The sequence below is a fragment of the Indicator indicator genome, chromosome 1, assembly GCF_027791375.1.
Source record: "Indicator indicator isolate 239-I01 chromosome 1, UM_Iind_1.1, whole genome shotgun sequence".
Taxonomy (NCBI): domain Eukaryota; kingdom Metazoa; phylum Chordata; class Aves; order Piciformes; family Indicatoridae; genus Indicator; species Indicator indicator.
In genome coordinates this window covers 70,761,909-70,783,731 of record NC_072010.1, presented here as the reverse complement: position 1 = coordinate 70,783,731, position 21,823 = coordinate 70,761,909, and the positions used below count along the sequence as shown (strand labels likewise).

General features: G+C 39.9%; 1 protein-coding gene across 1 annotated transcript in view; it reads right to left on the bottom strand.

The window, feature by feature from the left end:
• Positions 1-21,823, bottom strand: part of AFF3 (ALF transcription elongation factor 3) — a 324,954-nt gene that overhangs the window by 129,729 nt on the left and 173,402 nt on the right. Inside the window, exons 6-8 of the mRNA XM_054382846.1 lie at positions 17,758-17,844; positions 12,295-12,331; positions 6,543-6,594 (exon numbers count right to left, since the gene is read on the bottom strand). Of these exons, the coding sequence (XP_054238821.1) occupies positions 6,543-6,594; positions 12,295-12,331; positions 17,758-17,844 (176 nt within the window). The remainder of the gene's footprint in view (positions 1-6,542; positions 6,595-12,294; positions 12,332-17,757; positions 17,845-21,823) is intronic.

Here is a 21,823-nt window from a genome sequence, read left to right as displayed (position 1 = left end):
TGCCCACAACCTGAACTGTGGAAGGCTTTGGGAATTTGTCTTGGCATCTTAATCTAAAAGCTAAAATCAGGTTAAAAGCCATAGAAGTTTGGGCAGCCCTTTACACAGAACTGACTTCCACAGTTGCAGGCATTTCCCTTGTTCCATTGTCCTCCAGACCCATCTGTTAGCTATTTTCTGGTTTGGCTTGACACATCATGTTCCTTTTGGCAAACTAACAGGATACTGAAAATGTATCACTGGAGTTTTTTTTCCCCTCTGCAGTTTGCATGCTTTGCCCCTTTCGTTTTTCCTATCAGTTCACCAAGACAAAAGCCAAATCCTTCTCATTTAAATTAGGTGACCCCTCAGCCAAGACTGAAACTCTGGAGGGAAGATGGGAGAGTGGTGATGGGGCAGGGGCTGTCCATGCTCACCAAGTCTCTAGGAAACTGGGACAGACAGCAGCTCCTGCTCTCCCCATCATCTCCCTACACCTGGCACTCCTGAGGGCATACACCACTTAATACCTAAGTCTGGCTTTATAAACTTGAAACTACCACTCATTTCCTTTATGGTTCTGAGTGAGTGTCTTAGCCATTCTTAGAGAATACTACATTTTTCAATAGCTTGTACAAATATTAATGAGAATAGTTGCTGTGATAGTCTAATTATTATTTTAGATGAGGGAAAGTCAAGGCTTTTTTGATGAAGTGAGGTGGGATTAAGGCTCCTCTTCCACCTCCAGTGTTCCATCAGGTTGCGGCTGTTCCCTGAGAGACTTAAGGTCAATACCACATCAGCCAGATGGGAGAGGTCAATCTCCCTGGGGTCTAAGAGCTGGATGGTGCATTATCAGCACTCACTCAAGCTGATCTCCTGTATTCCAGACTACTTCTCTCTGTTCTCTGGAAGCACGCTGTAACCCCTTTTCCTCAGTTTTCCCACCTGCAGAAGGGGAAATCAGCAGGACTTCTTGGCTGTTGAATAACTATCTGTGAGTCACTGAAGATACAAGGGGCAAGAAAGAACAGAGGAAGAGAAGGAAAGAAACCAACAGGCAATGTTTGTGCCAATATGGAGGTAGGTCACATGAAGCAAGAACAACAGTGACGCTGCTCTGAGTACCCGTTTCCTATTTCCTTCTCAAGGAGAATCAGGGTGATGAGAACAATGAGCAACCACTGAATGGGCAAGAGACTCTAGCACTAATGTCTGCAAATGGGCAGCTTGGAAGATGTTAAATTTAGTACTGTTAATGAAGATACTCCTGAGATAATTATTTTCCAAGTGATGCTTGTGACCAGCGCAGAGAAGGAACAGAGCCAACATCTATTTCTGTGTGGCAAAAGCAAGCAAGCAAACACATACGCTGAGATTGGTGCGATTCTCAGAGAGCATTAGCAAAGGACAAAACTTGCATGACTGCCATAAATTATAAAAGCCTCCCTCAATCTTAGTTAATTCTCTTGTAAAAAGGGAGGGAAAAGTCTGGAGCAGCTCAGCATGAAAACAATTGTGGGAGGGATAATAAAGAGACAGCACCAAGATATCTAGTTGCTATCCCTGATGTCATTAAGTTAGTGCACTAGAAATGTCGAGGTAAATGCATAGCAGTGAATCACAGTCAGGCATGATTAACCTTGGGTAGTCTGAACTGGAAATCATTTGCAAACACAAATGTACTGAAGAACATCACCACAGACACATCGAAAGTCATCCCAAGAGCAGCAGTCTTGCTGAGTGCTTTGTGTTATTTGTGCCATTTTTGAATTATTCTCATATTTTGCACATGGGAGGATGGAAGATCACAGATCTCCAGCTCGCTGAGGAGTTTCTATGACACTGCCAGGTCCTCTGAAACATGCACACTGGTCAGAATCACTTGCACAAAAATTTTATAAAATTGCAAGTTTTAATTGCAACATTCCAAGGTTTACTGGAAGGATCGTTTTTGCCAAAGAAAGACTATAATCTTGTATCTGAAAATACTAAAGAACAGGAGAGAGCACTCTTCCTTCATCCTTCCTCCAATCCTTAATGTAGCCCTTTCAGACTATGTCTGGTACTACCAGGGGGAGAAAAGATTTTAATATGAATTAGATGTTTGTAACAAAATCCACAAACATTTTCTGACCATTGAAAATCAAACCTTTTGTCACAAACCCAAAAGAATGAAACATTGCTGGATATTTCTGAATAGTCCTAAAAGTTTAGAAATGCTCAGTGAAGGTGTAACTAGATAACCCATAGAGTTATCTATACTGAGTACAACAAGAAGCTCTCTTCAAATCCAGAATTCTTGTGGCTTTGAAAGCACTCAATTACAAAGAACGTGAATCAGCTGGGGAAGACTGCAGACAGCTTAACACCTTTGCATTGTTTGTACCTTTTATTGCAATTCTTCAGTGCCAGCTCAGGCGATTGTTGTGCATGCCGAGACAGTGAAGGCCACAGGAATACCGTGCAAAAGCTCTACTCAGACTTCCTCCCTGCTTTTGCACCATTCTCATTCTCTTATATCCATCTTAGTAGTCTTTAGCACTGTAAAAAATGCCCTTATTTATCTGCTTTATTAGGATGTTGGATCAGTTGATGTGTATCATCTAATGCATACTAGTTTCCTAATGTTAAATATTATTATCATCGGACAGTTGTGTCATACCAAGTCTATTTAGGGAGCTGATGAATACAGGGAAAAAAAGCCACCATGCATAATGCTATTCAGAATGACGTATTTACTGTACCCAAATCCCTCTGAACAGGCCGCCATGCATCCTGCACTCTAGACTTCTATATTCTTGAAGGTTACTGGTACCAGCTTTGGCCCTAGGGCTTGAGGTCACAGGGTTATATCTGTTTCTGAGCACCTGGAGCTCAGGTCTTGAGGGAAGACTTCATGTAAATGCTTGGTTCACAAGCGCCTCGCTGTCTGATTCAGGAGGGTAATCAACCTGTCCTTTGAAGCTGCATAAATAATGTTTGGATGGAGGTAGTAAATCTGCACCAGGGATGAATTGAGTCATATAAGCTTGGCTTGAGTGTGTGGCTTGTAACATGTCTGAGGAAAATAAAAAAGACATGTGCAAGAAAGAAACATTAATTTGCTCTTCCTTGCCTTTTATGTTATTTTTATCTAGGCCAACATGATTTGGTTTGTGTTTTTTTTTTTTTTTTTTTTTTTTTTTTTTTTTTTTTGTTGCTGTTTGTTCCATTTTCACACGGGAACACTGATTCACAGTGAAATGAATCCATAGTGTCTCCTGCTCAGGCCTCAACTTGCCATTTCTGCTACATCAGTGTCACTCGTTTTTAACACCCCTGCCATTAGTTGCCAACTGAACTCCTCAGGACACTCTCGAAGGAGCAACACCTCACAAGAGGGTGCAGGACTTCTCTATCCACAGGCACCTCTGGCAGTATTCATGCTCCTCACATACCTTTCTGCTTACACATCCCTGCCAGCTCCCTCTCACAAGCGTCGAAGGAATCCAGTTGGCACCTTCTGGCAGGGGTGCTAAAAAGGAGTGTCCAGCTGTGCAATGGCATGCTCATCTCCATGTACATGTGCAATGGCATGCTCATCTCCATGTACACAGGGGAAGAGAATGTCCATTTCTGTAGACAGATGCAGGCACATGCAGTCACGCATCCATGTGTGCACATGCACACAGATGCAGCTTCTACATCCCCAAAAGAACAGAGAAGTCTGTGTTCATGACTACCTGAGAACCAGGAGTAAAAGTCTGTCCAAGAAGGTGGGAAAGAGAAGAAACCTGGGAAAGGTCAACAGAAGATAGCAGAAAAAGAACTGGGACATCAGTGTGCACCTACATATCAACATGAGTTAGTTTACTTCATTGTAATATTTGATTATCACAGAATGGTTTGGGTTGGAATAGAACTTAAAGATCTTAAAGATCATCTAGTTCCAAACCTGCTGCTGTAGGAAGAGACATCTTCCACTAGACCAGGTTGCTCAAAGCCCCATCCACCCTGGCCTTGAACACTTCCAGGGATGAGACATCCACAACTTCCCTAGACCACTACTGCTACTATTACTATTAATAATAATATAGCAGGAATACCATTTGATTTAGTTACCATTTTCAGAAATCTGTTCAAGTTAAAGCTCCTTAGCTTAGCAAATGTGTAAGCCAATTCTTCTGTAATTGCAGTTTCATATATATAGGTTTCCTTGTACAACTTTTAAGAAGGCAGTGCAGCAAATTTGAGGATGAAGACTCACATAAAGTAGAAACATATCTAAAAGTTAAAAATTGCAAAGTTATTCCCAAAGATCCTCTAAAGAATTAATCTTGAGTTCCAAACAAACAAAAACACATTTTGAATCGAAGTCCACAGTTACCACCTCTATTATGGATATTTACAGAAGGCATTCATATAATACCACCTATGCAGCTTTCAGGTGATCAAGTTTGTCATCCAAAAGTTAATAAAGGTTTTAATTCTTCCTGTCTTTTTGGTAGTCTGATTACAAGAAACACTACCTGTTTTGCAAAGTTCAGCCCTCTATTCAATAACACATATATTTGAGTTTACTAATAGCTTTCTCTCCCTTCATTCTTATTTCCAGTATTTGACCTTGGTTTCTCATCCAATATTCGCAATTTTGTATCTTTTTCTGAAAATCTGGCATCTGCAATTCCTTTTCCTCCTTAGCTGTATCCCTCTCAATTTCTTCCTCCACCTGGCACAGCACTTGCTGGTTTCCTTCCTCTCATCTCCACCTTTTTCTCCTAGTCTCCTCTGCCATACAAACAATTTCTCAATTTAGAGGGACCTCTGCTTCTCCAATTTTGCGATCGTAAGCAGTCATTTCCACTTCTAAAAATTGCTCTGGGAACCAGTGTCTGCTGTGGGATAGCCTTAGCAGATAGTAGCAATTTAAAGATAAGCGTTATAATATACTAAATATACTAAGCATTATAATACACTAAATATAACAAAGATAATAAATACACTATATCCAGTAGACAGCACAGTTTCAGAAGGTTGTACTAAGACATCTTATTAGGTAAGGAACTTTTCAACCTAACTAGATACTCAAGTCTGCTGACTCTAATACACCCCACTATATGACACAGTATGTGGTCTCAAACCAAAACCATAAACATATTGGGGTATATCTCTGAACTCAGAATATCCCAGTGTGGGTTCAGAGAGCTTATGTGATTTTAACCAAGTGTAGGAGAAGAAAGAAAAGTACAAGATATAAATAAAATACCATTGATCTAAAAAAAACTCTTTGGAGGATGGCTTATGTTTTACATATTGCTAAATATCAGCAAAAATAAATGTGTTCATTTCTCCAAAATACCTCCAGATGGCATTAAAACTCTTCTTCTTTCGGTCTTTATTGCAATATTATATTTAAAAATGGTAATTATTGGAAACATTCTATTAACCATTCCCAGCTATCAGAAAGCATAAGGCTGCTAATGCTTAATTCATTTAATAAGTTTGGCTAAATATGCTCACATGCTGTAATTACATTCCACAACACAATCTGGGCAAGCCATTCCTTACACCATGTCAAATCTTCTTCTAGATTAATTTCCAGAAGATTTTTAATGCGTATTTGCAGCAGAAATCAAAACATCCCACAATAAATCACTGTTATTGTACCTCCTTCTGTGACTACTTTAGGCCATGTAACAAATGGTGACACCTTGTGAGATTTACTTGATAGAATGCTCTGAATTTAAATAACAGGAATCAGAAAACATAAATTTTGGGCAAGATTCACTCTAAAATTCACATGACTGACTGTTACAAGAACTTTCCTCCCTCAAATAGGATTAAAAAGGTGAATGGTTTTGCAGAAATTCAAAATGCTCCTCACTGGTAGTTATTACAGGAATTCACTTATCTATGTCAGTTTGAGAGAATGACACTATTTTATGTCTTTTTTTTTTAACTTCCAGCCCATCTTTTTTCATAGGCTGGTTTATGCTGGCAAAACAATTCAATCCTTTGTATACTAGAGTTAAAAATGGCAAAAGCTTCTATTGTTGCACTAGAATGAAGGTGAACACTGATATATTACAAGTGCCTGTTCCTATCTATTTCTTGAGTTCTTTTGTTAATTCAAAAACATCAACAAAATCGTGAGAGACTGGAGATAGCTGTAATTGGATTTCAAGTAATTCGGAGGTGAAGCTGCAGACTGCAGACTTTTAAAATTACATCGGTACATCAAAGGCGTATGTGACATGATATTTTTTTAGCAAGTGTGACAAACTCCAGCAGCATTAAGGTGATGTTGAAGTAAGGTTGAAAAGGCCAGCCTCACACACCCACAAAAATAATCTATCTATTCAGCATGATATGGAACCACTTCACTTGCAAAGATGCCTGACTTACTAGCATGCAAAAGTTGTAGGCATAATTAATGTTTAGTCATTATCTAAAAAGCCATTTTAAGAAAAGCATCAGTGAAAGTGCTTTATCTTAATGAAAACAAACAAATTCTATTTTGCCCAACAAATCTCATAAAAACACAGCTGCCTTCTCCAATCTTAAATGCAAAAGTGACTTACGACGTATTGGTTGCGCTTTTCTCTGGACTCTTTGGCTCTACATCACTTTTCCCTTTAAAAGAGAAGAAGAAAATGACATCAGAAATGGATCCACATGAAACTACTCAGATAAGACATGCCAGTGCTATATTCCTTGCTCACACTGACCACTCTTGCTACACCTGCTAGCTGCTGCTGAGGCGATCACAGGGCTGTGGGGCACTACTGGATCATTTGAAAGCAACGGGTCAACCCTGACTTGACTTTTCTTGTCACTGTTGCATGTACTCTGAAAATGTCAGGCAAGGAAATTCCACAGGAAGGGCTGCATAGAGGACACAAGTTTTACCAGATATAGTGGAACCTGGAGCATGGAGGAAAGAATCTCCCTATGTCCCTGTTCCAAACCCCTTCTCCACAAACAGAAATTTTATCATACAAAGCAAAACAGCATCAGCAGGAGCTAGTAAGGTAGTGATTAGGACACAATTCTGCTAATGGATGTGTTCGGTCGCACTCCTTTTGGCAGATTAAGGATCTGATCTTCAGCTCCTGTAAATGAGGATTGAGGAGAACCTCTCCTGTGAAGACAGGCTGAGAGAGTTGGGGTTGTTTAATTTGGAGGTGAGACGATTCCAAGGAGACTTTATTGTGGCCTTCCAGTATCTTAAGGGGACTGACAAGAAATGTGGTGAGGGACTGTTTAGGGTGTCAGGTAACAATAGGACTAGAGGGAATGGAACAAAATTAGAAATGGGTAGATTCAGATTAGATGTTAGGAAGAAATTCTTCATGAGGGTGGTGAGACACTGCCAGGTTGCCCAGGGAGGTGGTCAAAGCCTCATCCCTGGAGGTTTTTAAGGCCAGGCTGGATGTGGCTCTGAGCAATCTGATCTAGTGTGTCCCTGCCCACGGCAGGAGGGTTGGAACTAAATGGTCCTTGAGATCCCCTCTAGCTCTAACAATTCTATGATTACAAATCATCGATTTGCTAATGGAATCCTCACCCTCAGATTCCATACAGCATTGAGGTATCAGCAACAGCTGTAAGAGGAACTTCTGGAAAACTTGCTGCTGCCTTCAGGTAGCAGGGTTTTGCTACCAGTGTCCTTCCCTTGTATATAGAAGCAAATTGAAGGAAGGACTTACTGTAGACAGATACCTTCTGGAAGCAGATGTAAGCTCCGGATGACTTCAAAACCACTCGATACCTCACTGTGGACCTCTAGGGAAGCTAAGCACTTACTGCAGGAGGACAGCTAAAGGCACCTAAAATCTAGGCATATGTGGAGCATCCACACAGTATGGAATACATCCACTTTACAATCTCTACGTCACTTTTCATTTTAGCAGAGACCTCAGAAGGTATATCCAGAAGATGAACTCATAGGCTAGAATGATGTTGCTACAGTATATGTTTGTCAGCCTTAGGGTGCCTGGAGCCCTGGAGCTCGTCTGCATTATGGTAATTTGGAACAAGAAACCAACAGTAACAGCTGGCATAAATTCAAAGATTTTTGTATTTGCAACTTAGGCTTCTTATAAGTGATTAATTATTACCATGAACACTGGTTTGTTTGAGTGTGAGAGGGCATATGGATTCCTGAGTACTTTGCCAGCAGAGTTCACATCAGTTCTGTAGTGCATGTTAATGCAGTAGCAAGGGAAACAGCATAAGTACTATGAGGAGAGAGAAAAGGGAATCTCTGTGATTTAGCCAAAATGGATATTAATGAATTACCCTACAGTAAGCATTTGCAGCTGCTTTTATGCTAATCGTCACTTAACATACTTCTGTGCAGAGGAGGAGGATGAAGTCTGTACAGATGATAGAATCGCATCACTCCAGCCTATCAGAGTAGAAAATCTGGCCATTAATGCATTATCAGTTCTTACCAACTTTGTTCTCGCTTGACTGAATCATAGAAATTTTTTAAACGTGTATCAACCAAGCACAGTTAAATGCCACAGATAAGATTTTTGGATAAGCATATGTAAAAGGAAATTAACTATCAGAACAACTTGGGTTTTTTCACACTCACTCTTGGCCAGACTAAGACTCTTTGCTTTCCGTTTTCCATGTAACCTGCCAAATGCAGGCAGGTACCATTGTGGGAGGCTGGCATTTGCCAAACTGATAAATCTTTCCTATCTCTGGCTTCTTCTTCTGGGCAAATTTGTGTAATCCTTTGTTTTTCTTAATCTTTTTGAAACTAACAAAGTATATGCTATCCATTTCGCTTTAGGACTGTTGTTACACACTTTATTTCAGGTCCCAAACACTGTGTATGTCTCCTGAAATGGGTGTGAGTGTGTGTGTGTGACTGTGTGTTGGTGTGTGTATGCACACATACGCCTCCAGAGACACATGGTAGAAATCATCAGTCCTCAGATCCTTAGCTACTGAGCTGGGAGTTATTTGCTAGTTTCTACCTCATCTGATACAACTCTGCTCCTAATCTTTTTTAGATATAACTAGAGCAGATGTGTCCAGATTTCTCCCATTTCAAAATATATACATTATATATAAATATATATTATATATAATTATAGATAAATAAACTTTTGTAGGACTTTCCCATCAAAGAGTAGGCGGTCAGAGAAGTTTTATCCTCTGTGTTGACCTTCAGGTTAATCACCCAACTGAACCAGGCCAAATTTCCCTTTCTGAGTAATAGGGAGAGAAAATATTAATGGTTACAAAGCACTATAACTTCAGCAACTATAGTTCTTAAACGCTTTGATTTTCTTGTGGGGGAAAGATGAGAGAAATGCAAATATCTATGTGAAAGACCACTGCAGGTGACAGCCTCAAGATCCACTCCAAGAAAGACAGGGTGCAGTGGACATTAAGAGATGATTTGGACTCTAAAGATGTGCATTTGTAACTCAGTACATAGACCATTTGATTTCTTTCCCACATAGTGCCATTTGCTAGGATTTCCTCATATACCATATTGAGTTTGCACGGCAATTTTTTGGTAGCAGTGGGGCTACAGGGGTGGCTTTTGTGAGAAGCTGCTAGAAGCTTCACCTATGCCCAAAAGAGCCAATGTCAGCCAGCTCTAAGATGCTGGACAAGGCCAAGCCCACCAGTGACAGTGGTAGTGCTTATGCGATTACATATTGAAGGAGAAAGAAAAAAAAATACATAATGGGAACTTCATCTGGAAAGAGGAGTGAGAATATGTCAGAAAAACAACTCTGCAGGCACCAAGGTTAGTGAAGAAGGAATGGAAGAGGTACTCCAGTTGCTGGAGCAGCTGATGGAGGTTAACAGTGGCACAGATGCCCATCTGCAGCCCATGGAGGACCCTGCATCAAAGCAGGTGGATGCTGAAATAGGCTGTGACCCTATGGGAAGCCCACACTGGAGTAGGCCCCTGGCAGGATATGTGGACCTGTGGAGAGAGGACTCTACAATGCAGCAGGTTTGCTGGCAGGGCTCGTGACCTGGAAGGGGACCCACACTGGACCATTCTGTTTCTGAAGGACTATACCCCATAGAAAGGACACATATATAGGACTGCCTCTCATGGGAGGAACCCCATGGTGGAGCACAGGAAGAATATGAGAAGGAAGAAGCAGCAGAGACAACATGTGATGAATTGACGACAACCCTGATTCTCTGTCCCACTGTGTTGTCACGGGGGAGGAGGTATAAAAATTGGGAATGAAGTTGAATCCATGAAGAAGAGAGGAATGGGAGTAAGGTGTTTTTTAAGATTTAGTTTTTATTTCTCATAATCCTACTCCAATTTGATTGGTAATGATTTCAAGCAACTTCCTGAGTCTGTTTTGCCTGTGACAGTAACTGCTGAGTGATTTCCTTGTCCTTACCTTGACCCATGAGCCTTTCAACATATACTGGGGTGTGACTAGATGACCCTTAAAGGTCCAATCCAGCCTACAGCATTCTATGATTTTCTCTTCCATGATAGAGATAGTGACAGAGTGGCTTTGGTGGGTACCTGGTGTCCAGACAGGGTCAACCCACCACATATCTGAATTCCCCGTTTCCCCAATTTTCTTTGAGCTTGACAAACAGAACTGGTAAACTCTATGTCTCATTCTGTGTTTTATCTGATGTCTTCTTCCAGCACTTTGATAGGGATTCTCATGAGTATAGGTGTCTGAAGTAGTCAAACTCCCTAGACAACACTAGAAAAAGTGTCTAGGAGTCTGATGGTGACCTTAAACTTTGGCCATCAATGAAGAAAATGTTTCTGCATGGGTTCAGCTGTTTGGTTTCATTTCCATCAGTCAGCCAGTAGCAAGTGCAACTCCATCCCAGTTGCAAATATATGCTAATTTTGCTGAGCAGGGTGAGTGAGGAGGTAAGAAGAAGCTGGAGGTACTGTGGTGTGGGAGGGTTGATGCAGAAAATGGAAGTAAAGTGAGGTTGGAGACTAACAGAGTAAGAAGCAGCAGAAAGTTACAAGGAGGCAGAACCCACTTCCCAATTCACAGGAAGGCAGGGTTCACTAGATCTGTGGAACATCCTATTTTATTCAGGTGTTGAAAGAAGGAAATACTCAAAAGGCAACTATGACCAAAGACAGCCAAACATTCTGGCCTCTGATGTCACTATGAAGCCCTCAGCTCAGCTGGTGTGTTTGTCACACTTGTGACTGCATGTGTTTGCATAGCCCTCTCCATTATTGCCCTTTTGTGCTTCCATCTCTCATTACTGTATTCATTATTTTCTGACAGAACCTCATCCCCTTTGCCTTCTATTATTTCCTTAGTGCTGGTACTCACAGCAATAACAAACTGATGCCAGCAATTAAGTGACAGCACTGCATGTTTCTTCACAACATTATCTTCCACATGCCGACCTTTCCCCAGCAAAGAGCCACACCGATATAATAGCCTACATCTCCTAGCCTTGTCTCTCTGGTTGTCTTCTCCCTCACACAGTGGGTGACCAGTTACTTTCAAAGCCCTGCCTACCAGCCTAGGGCATTTTTTGTCTTCGGTCACAGCCCTGTAATTTGCAAACAGGGCTACGTGTTGGCTGACAGGTCAGGAACCTAGCAAAATAGTTCTTTTGGTTGAGAGGCTTTTGTGTTGAGAGCTGGATAGGATCATGTATTTTTAATATGCAAGACAACATTAACAACAGTCAGAGGTGTCAGGGGAGAGGATTAATAATTTGTTTCACAGAACAATTCAATCTTTCAATACAGCTGCTGAGTTTTTTTACCATAACAAAATGTAATTAAAGTGATGCTGATCTGCACCATGATTTATAAATTAGAGTCCACTGAAAAGCCCCAACCAGAAGCCACTCAGGCAAACATCATTCCCCTGCCCACACTGTGAGCCAAAAAGACCCACAGACATATGGTCTTTGAGACATTATTTGGTGTTAGTTTGGCAGGAGTTATGTAGCTCATTACTGTGCAATACCCACAAAATATACCACTGCCTATGAAAGACAGATGATAACAATCCTTTGTGCAGAATTTTCTTGCAGTCTGGATCTGGCTGTGCAACTAGGTCAGCCCTTTTCTGGCTTCCTGAAAAAGCCACTCTTCTGTCCTTTCAGTCTTTCATGTCTACATAACTAAGTAGCCATAACAAAAAGAATCCTTTTTGTTCTTCCCAGTCCACCAAAAGAGACGACACTCTGATGGTTATTCTTCAATTCAGTTCTCCACATATAGCCATAACCAAGTACTGCCTGCTGAGGCTCTATCAGTCACTTGCTTTTCATACTCATTTGTCATCTTCTCTACCCAATGCAGCCAGAAAATAAGTTAGTACTTACTTGCATTGCTGTGTCCTGTAGATCCCTGTTGTGATTCCTACAGTAATAACAGAAAAATGTGTTATTTGTAGGGCAATTTTTAGCTGCAATCACTTGCTTGAACATTACCTTAACAATACAAACAGCACCTTTAATTGTTCATTCAGTTTCAAAGTAATTTTCAACTACAAGAATAAACCAAGTATTTCTTTGAAAATCCATTAATTCTAAGGCTTGTAAACTTATTTCACAACAACACTTTAATGGTACAATTCCTTGTATAGCTACTGCAACTCTCCTGCTCTCTATTCATCTATTGATCTGCAAAAAACTCAGCTATTATCTTCCACAAGTTTAGATAGGAAGACAGAGGGAAGACCAGTATTTTTTCATGGACCATTGGATTCCTGAGGTACACAGCTGGTCTTTCCTTTTCACGTGTTGATATTGACGGCACTGAGGTTACAAGGTCAACATTCTATCACAACCACAATATCTATGAATATGGTACAATAAATCAGATAACTTTTTTCCTCCTGTGCAAAGGTTCCTATATTTCACTCATAGAATTTGTTTGCATTCATAAAAATATACAAGAAACCTATAAATAGAAGGGAAATACAAATACAAATGATAACAAAAAGATATTTAAAACAAGGAAAAGAGGAACTCTTTGCTATGGATAACAGCAGGGAAAGTATCCTGTATGTAACTCTGCTTTTGAATAACTCAGGCACAGGAATAGCACCTTGTGTACATGCTGCAGTTACAACTGCAGTAAAGACCACTCTCACAGGCTGGACACCCAGAGCAATGCATGAAATCGTTTTCTGTGAGGAATGAGGTGCTGGACCAGATCCCTGGTCCACAGAAGCTGAGTAATGAGCCAAATACACAGCTCATCAGGAAAGAAAGTGCAAGTCCCCAGAGAGCTCAAGGATGCTCCAACTCAGCTGACTAAAGATTTTGCTGCTGAGTCACTCAGAAGCCCAGGTCCTGGAAAAACTTCAGGGCCTCAAGAGTTTCTTGGCTTCTCTAAATGGAGGTTGGCTGGACCACAAGAACTGGGATCTCAAGGGCTCAGCTAGTCAAATCCTTTCTGCACCATTTGCTCTGGAGTCAAGGTTCTCCAGACTGCATGGCTTTGATCGTAATTTTTATGCTATGATACACATCTGAAATTCACTGCCTTCCTGCAGACTTGAAATGTGAGACATCACATTTTTTGGGCAAGACCTAGGAGTATGGAAAGATTTGTACCATGTTTCACATGCCAACAATAATTTCTCAATCATTCAAAATTGTTTACTTTTGACAGATTGCCTTAGCTTTTTGTGAAACATTCTGATGAGGGGCTGTTCAAGCCTGTTTATTTTCTGGTGACTGAATATAATCTTAAAATATCAGAATCAGCTTGCAGTGGTGTTAGTGACATGTACACTTGAGTTTAAAAGCTATTTTAGTAGCCAACCAGGCTGTCCATAGAAGTGGGCTGTTAAAGCATGTTCAGTTTCCTGAATAGTGAACTTCTATACCTAGAGAAGTTTCGGGGAATACAGTAATTCTGATGGAAATACCCTCATGTTTGAAATTGCTAAACAAGGATCTTGCTCACTCTTTTACATTTTCATCATCTTCAGGAAGCATGCTCCCTCCCCTGTAACTGCCTAGCACAGTATCTTATCTCTGCCATGGCTCTGCATAACTTCACATTTGACATCAGCAAAACATGTGCTGCAACATTTTCACTTTTCCTTTTAACTGATTCTTTAAAATATCATGATCCTCAACAAATTATTCTTAATAATAAAGCCTAATACAAAAATTTCCTAGTGAAACAGAGAATGCTCCCAGTGAGGCAGGAAAACAGTGCAACTTTACGTAACTTAAAAACCACAGGTGAAGTCTTTACTTCTGGAGATTATTTTCTAGTGCATTTGCTGCAGCTTGTTAAAAGAAAAAAAAATTAATTAAGCATGTAAAGAATAACTTCACTACGATAACTTAGCTTCTGCTGAGAATAACCACCCAATTGCTTTGTGAGAGGACACCAGTTCTCCTGGAGTGTATAAACTAATTCTCAAATAACAAAATGATGGCTGAGCCCATACTATCCCATACACATACCTAGAAACCGAACACCTGAACAAACTTTCAAGACATGAAATCATAGTAAAAATTAAGAAGGAGAGCAAAGCAGGCAGAAGAAATAACAGCATGTTATCCCTGCAAAAGTGTAGAGAATTAAAGGCTAAATATGAGAGCTCATTAGCACAAGCTTCAAGTGAGCTCTTTTTTATCAAATTTCTTTATTAATTTAAAGTTTATTTATTAGGATTTTTTTAGTAAAATTACAATCCAGTAATACCTGATAACTTGTACATAACAAAGTGTGACAGAGACAGGAGAAAGGAAAACACACCCAGCCTGTCATATCACACATGGATTTAATTATCCTTACGCTTTGAATAACAAGAAATAAAGAGACTGTCATTGCCCCTTCCTTGTAATTTCAGGAGTACAAATTAATTCCACAGAGAAAGAAAATTCGAAGTAAAGAATAAAACGTAACTTTATGCCCTCTATTACATAAAGGACAGTTCCCTAAATGTGCTCTCCCAGCAATGCCATGCTGGAAAACCTACTGGGCACCACTCCATGCGTCAAACCTTCTGGACTTCCCTTTCATTCTTGTGCATTAATGCAGACCTTTCATATTAATGAGGTCAGATTTAATATACAGTTATAGCATATGAACATATAACCCTCCCATCCACAAGCATATAGTTACATAAAGGGATACATCCACACTTGCAGTTTCAGCTATATAGTTCTGGTGTATTTGTGATACATAAACTTCAATTATTTAGCTTTTATTACTAGACTGATTTCCAAACTATTCTAGCTATAGTTGGTGTGGCCTTTGCAACTCTAATAGTCTAATTAGTAACTTTCAAGACAATTACTCCAGTTGCAGATTAAAAGAAGTATGGCATGTATGGGAACTAATGATGAAGATGCTGAGTTTTCATAGACAGGATGATTTGCATCCTTGCAATAGGGCTGGAGTCTCACAAGCTCCTCTTTTTCTCATTCCCAAAATGATGAGTGTCTTTACACTTGGGAACTATCTTCTGTTAAAAAGGATTGCAGCCTACTTGCTTTTCTGTCTGGAAAAGTCATTGTAAACGAACTAAACTGATCTCTCAACACTGCCATAAAGACTGCAAATGAATTCACGCTACCATGCCTCACTTGGAACTAAGAGATGAAGCTGATGCCCTGAATTTAGAGTTTTAGCCTCTTTGCTGGCCTTGGCCACTACTTAACTGACAGGCCTATTTATCTGAATAATGTGTGACCCACAATAGTTTGATGTAGTCCTTAGGTTTTAAGAAGTTGGAACAGGTACATATCTTACCTGTGGGAAAGCTTTCTAAGAGTTATGGAGACATTCTCTGCAAGATCCGATACAGATTTTACACCATGCTTTGTGAAAAGCAATAGCTACCTTACGGATGTTTCAGAAACATGTTTGAAAAATTGGGAAAACATTCTTTGCATTTAAGAGCCTGAAAAGCAAATGTCTTCTAAAGTCTGTGACTGCACAGATTCAGAGTAAGCCACAGAATTAGCTTCAAATTATTTTAAGATATTTTAATATAGAGGCGGTGTCTAAAATTAACAGGATCTATGACCAGTAATGCAGGATTTTCCCAGGATGCTGGTGTTTTTGTAGGTACTTCTTCCCCATCTCACACAAAGCACTCTAATTTCTGCCCAGGCAGACCACCCAAACCACAATATAGTTGTGATATTATTGTATATACAGAAGTATGCTCGTAGATTGTTAGATGAAATCTTGACCATCCTAAGCTTAAATGGCTTAAATAAAATAGAAATTCTACTTTGGTAAGAGAAAAGGAAACCACCTAGAAAAGACTCTTTAAAAATGAATGGTAGAAACGCCTCTGCAGTTCCAACTATTAGAATACTTCCCAGAGAGATGGATGAAAAAGCAGAGAGAAGATGATAAAGTCAATACCAACCATTATTCACATATCTTGGCCTATGGTCTGTGGTTCTCCTGTCTCTCTACCACAATACATTTAGCTATTAGGAAGCACATTCATGATGGCGACACATCATGATAGTTATGCTGATAGGTGAAAGCCTTGCCCATGAACGTCTGCGCATGTGCCATGCAAGCACATTGCATGGTGACAATTATGGCAGACACTGCAGAGCTGCAGGCACCATTTCGCTTTTGTCATCCGTATCTGGGCTCTTCACCTGTTTGTAAGCTGTTGATCCATGTATTTCCTACTGGACTTACTCTAATGTAACAAACCTCTAACCTGTCTACCACCTTCAACCAGCTGTGTGCTTCAGCGAGCAGATAGACATTGAGTCGTTTTCTTCCTTTTCTTTCATAATATGCCATAGATGTTTTGGCTTACACCTCTGGTGCTTCAAAATCATGGCACTCATACATGGAAAAGCTGTTTTACTGTAGGCAAATCTTGAAGGCTTCTTGGCTTTGCATTTATAATTATTCCCTGTACTAAATTTTGCAAAACAGACTTAAAAGTTACCAAAGGAGCTTGCTTTAACAGGAATAAGGCTATAAAATGCATCAATACCATCTTTCAATCTTGAACAATTCAGGAAATATGCTTGTGGGATACAAACAGTATTTGCTGATACAGTGTGAAATTTTTATTGGCTTTTGCATAGAATAGTTGCTTTCACTCCCTCCTGACTTACCAAGTATAAATATTGTGGTTTCCCCAGGCTTGTAGTGATGAGCATTACCGTGCTGTACTCCATCCTCCTTGGAATACACAGACAATAGTGGAGCTGGTTTCAAGGACCAGGGGCCTTGGTCCTTGGGGGACCAAATGCTGCCCTGGCAAATACTTCTGTGGCCCCTCTGGGCATCATGCCACTGGGCTGCCTGACTCTCTAGCAAAGCTGTCCCCAAAGCTAGACTAGTGGCAGGGGATATATGTCCACTCCTCAGCCCCAAGCTGCAGAGGCCAGTGTATTAGTAAAGTTCACCTCAAAAACCTCAGTAGTGCCAACAAAAATCTCAGTGAAGCCAGATGAAGCAGGAGCAATGGATGAAAGCAGGAGTTTCTTGACTTGCAGCAGCTGTAGATGCCTCGAGGTATCAGTCAGGAGCCTCAGCAAATGCCTACAGAAGCCACCACATCTCAAAATCCCACCAGGGATACCTGCAGTTTTGCCTTGTGGTGAGGAACCTGTGATCCATGCACAAGGTGCCAGGAAATATGCACACAAGACTGAGTAGCCCTGCAGAGGTTGTAAGCAGGCAAAAGGCAGGGGATACTGGCACAAACATGCAGGTTATCAGCACAGCATCAATGTCAGCCCAGAGACTTCACATGCTTAGTCAAGACTCATGTAGGATATATTTTGAAGTGCAGGAGCCATAGTTCTACATCATATTGAGTGTCTCACCTTGTTTGGGAAGGGAAACTTGCTTTGTTCTGCCTTTCCTGGTGTGTGAATAGCTGACAGTGGTGGAGGCCATGAATGGGTCATCTCCTGAAAAACATTATTGTACAGAAAACTGTATTTAGAAACTCAATGGAATAGGGGACAATGACAGTATATCAGTAGCAAGAATGGCTAGGTAGTGGAATATTTAAGTTACCATAGCTTCTAGGGAATGGACAGTTTACATATAATCTAGACAATACATGAGCTACATTGATTTTTATCACAGACTCTTGAGAGCAGTTCTTAAGCACCGTTTCATTTTCCTGAATGTTAATGCATCTTAAGTGCAAGATGTTTGATTTTCCTGACAATCTGCAAGCACATTTTAATCATGCAATGTATTCTGGCTGATAAGACCAACAAAAGAACTTTTTTTGTAGTATGGGAATGAACAGAAATTTCAGTTCATGACCACGTAACGCTATGTACTAATCACAAAATGGATTTCATAGACAAGGCTGGAATGATAAATGCTTAACATTTGCTCAGTGGTTAATTCCTAAAATCACCTTTATCATTGTGAAGGAGTTGAATAAGATCCTAACCACAACATGTTTGTGCCTTGCAGGACACAGATACATGGCAAGCCCCATACAAAGTGTGCTGCATTCCACACTGATCTCCCCTCTATGCCGTTTTGAAGAACATTTTTTAATAGCTAAGAGACGTATGGAGCTTGACACAGCTTGTATGCAGTCATCCTTGACACAGCTTCAGGTAGCAGGTAGACACACATTCAGTATCTTTATCATTCAAGCCTGAATGAGTTGGTCTCCACAGTAAGGCTGCTTTTGGGGAGGCTTAAATTAAACACTTCAGTCAAGAATTTTTTTAAGAGAGTAGATTCATATTCCTTTCTAGTGCAAGCTGTTAAAGGATGGACATGTTTTTTGATGTGTTCAGCACCACCAACCATAATACTTGGTACTCGGTAACTTAACTGAATTAACATGAGAAGTAGCATAGAGTGTGACAACCCTGAAGAGTTGGTCCATGAGTTTCAAGAACTGAAGAGCAAAAAACATCCTGACTAAGCAGGGGGCTCGCTGACACAATCAAGTGTTTGCCTGCCAGATGCTTTGCTGGGTTGTGATACCATTAGCTGAGTGGAATTGTTTCTCAGTGATATTACAAGGAGTCATGCTGAGATCCATGAACAGTCCCAAAATAATACTGGAGTTATATTTCCATGACTCAGTCCTTTTTAAAGAGAAAATAAAATGTTCTTGTTAGAAAAAAGATATGTCTGACTCTCTTGCCCATCCTTTGTTAATGCTGATGGAAGGACTTCCTGACCCAGCATGGACTGAGTTGAGGGTTTTTTTGCATAGAGGAAAATCTCTGTCTGTTCTGCTAATGAAAGGATCAGCCCTTCACAGTTTATTAGTAATAAATGTCACCTTTAAAGCATTCTTGATAAAGAGTTTATTTCCTAATAAAAATGGCATTCTTCTATTTGAGGCTAAAAAGTTACATGATTTATTATGCTTCTGCAATCTACTTGCATGCCTCTAATCAGCGCATCATCTGGCTTGCAGTTTCAGTATCAGAATTCCTTGTTTTCAGTTCTTTGAGGCAGACTGTTCATCTTATGCCTTCCTTATCTGATAAGTGCCAGCAATAGCAGTATATAGTAATCTTTAATATAAAGTAAGTTCTTTAAGCTCCAGCAACAAAAAACACAGGCAATCAGCCTGCTGTTTGCTACAAGCACCTGGCACACATGCTACTGTTTTTAGAAAGATTAAAGAATTAGATATGGAGAAATATTCCAACAATAAAGGTTTATGACAACAAATTGAAGAAAAGGAGATTTGCAACATGGATGTTTAATCCTAAGGCTGTGACCTAAAGCAGTATTGCTTTCTCACTTCCTTTTCTCTGCTCTTCCCTTACAGGACCATTTGCTTACTTTTTAGAAAATGGGATGTTATGCATAAAGACTAAAGGTGTTCTGACTAGTAAAACACCATTCCCAAACAAAGTGTTTTTCCCTACAAGTTGAGGTGCTGAGCCCGAAAGTATGCATAGGAATGGATGATGTGTCCCTTTCTTCTGAAGCACAAAGCTTTATGTTACCTCTGTCAATTGAAGAACTCGGGCAGACAGACTGGGAAGGTCTGGTGGCTTTGACCTGAAGTTATTCTACTTGTGAAATACGCTATGATTCCCATGTGCCCAAGAAGCAGTTTCTCCAGGTTATATGGTGGCTGACCCTCACTGTCACCTTCAGGGAAACATCTTCTGAGAAGTCTGCTATATGCCATGCAGGAACCAATCTGTTACAGCAGCAGAGGTCTTCCCTCCCACTTTGCCTGCCTGAATTTGATAATCATGCCTTCATCCAAGGAAAGGACGGGAGGGCTGATTAAAAATAAGGGTGACTTTTTTTTTTTGACATGTCTAAATCTTTCATTTCTTCTTTTCCCCAAGATTATTTCTCATCCACATTTCAATGAAAAATGGCCTTAATGGTCTTTTTTGTTTTTGTTTTTTTCTTCAACTAGCTTCTCTTCTCCCTTTTTGCTTTGAGTTTAGTATATATTAAAGCTTTCCACATAATTTAAGTTTGATGTAAACCATTTTGTGACACAAAGATTTAGTAAGACCACTGATATTTGCCAGGGTTAATAACTGCCATTATCATGAATATCTGAAAGTGAATGTACTAGAATAATATTTTGAGTTGTGATTAAATGGTGTATTTATCACTACCCTTTGTAACTAGGATGATATAAAATAAAATCAAATTAGAAAAAAAATCATAAAACTAACATGAAAAATAGAGGGTTGTAGAATCATAGAATTGCTTTGGTTGAAAAAGACACATCTAAGATCATCAGGCCTAATTATAAGCCAAACCACAGGTTGTCACTACTATGGAGTAGTAAGGTTTAAATATAGTAATTTTTTTTTTAAAGAAACATTAAACTACCCGCACAGTCTCCTTCTGGATGCGAAGCGCAGAATCTCAAAAATCAGGAGAAAGGATTTAGGTGTCTAGCAAGCATTAACATTTCACAAGGTCAAGCAGAAACAAATCCTGAATATGTTCCTGTGTGCTGCATCTCATGATTTTAGACTCTATCTGGATATATTTGATTAAAAACACTAGCAGTTATGTACGATTATATCAAGATATTTTTTTTTTAGTACATAGTGTGACATTTTTGAAAATGTAAGCCCAAACAGCAACTATCTATCTATTCAAAATAGACAGGACTCATATTATATTGTTAAAATAAACTTTCACGCACAGCTTCTCTTTTCTGCTGAGCTAAGTTGTCTGTCTTTAGAGTTTGTGACTGGCAGCATTGGCATAAGGCATCCACTGGACTGAAAACAACGTTTCAAATGGACTGAAGAAACTTAAACATAGTTATGATCCTCGGCACCTTCAAATTGGTGTTAGAACATTGATTGACAGAAAAGATTTTTAAAATTTTCAAGAGGAAAAAAAAGCAAGGATTAATCTTTAGCATAAAATCAAACAAAAAATAGATCCACAACACCTGGCACCAGAAAATGTTCCAGCCACTACAAGATAATGGTCTGATTTAAAACCAGTTTAGATATTTCTCTGAGTTTCATTAAGTTAACCTTAAAGTCCTGAAAAACAATGTTAAATGTAGGAAGCACTGAGAAGCCATTTGGGGTCCAAAAGTAGGGAAACAAAGACTTCTTGATCAAAGTAGGAAGTCCCAACTAGACCTTTTTAAAATACATGTGGGCAAGCACCTGTGCCCAGCTGCAGGACTGCTTGTTTGAGATGACAATGACTGCCCTCCTCATCCTGCAGCCAGATACACAAGACCAAGGGACGGCCCTGAGACCCTTTGTAGGAGACAGAGGTTTCTCCTAGTGAGAGCTGCAGTAGTTTTGCTTCACGCTGACATCTTTGCGGGTGGTAGTGATGGCATGTCTCATTCACATGCGTATAGTAACTATACTTGTCTACACCCGTAGTAAATCAGTTTTCATCAGTTATACATAAATGTCCAGTTTTACAAGCTATAAAAGTCTA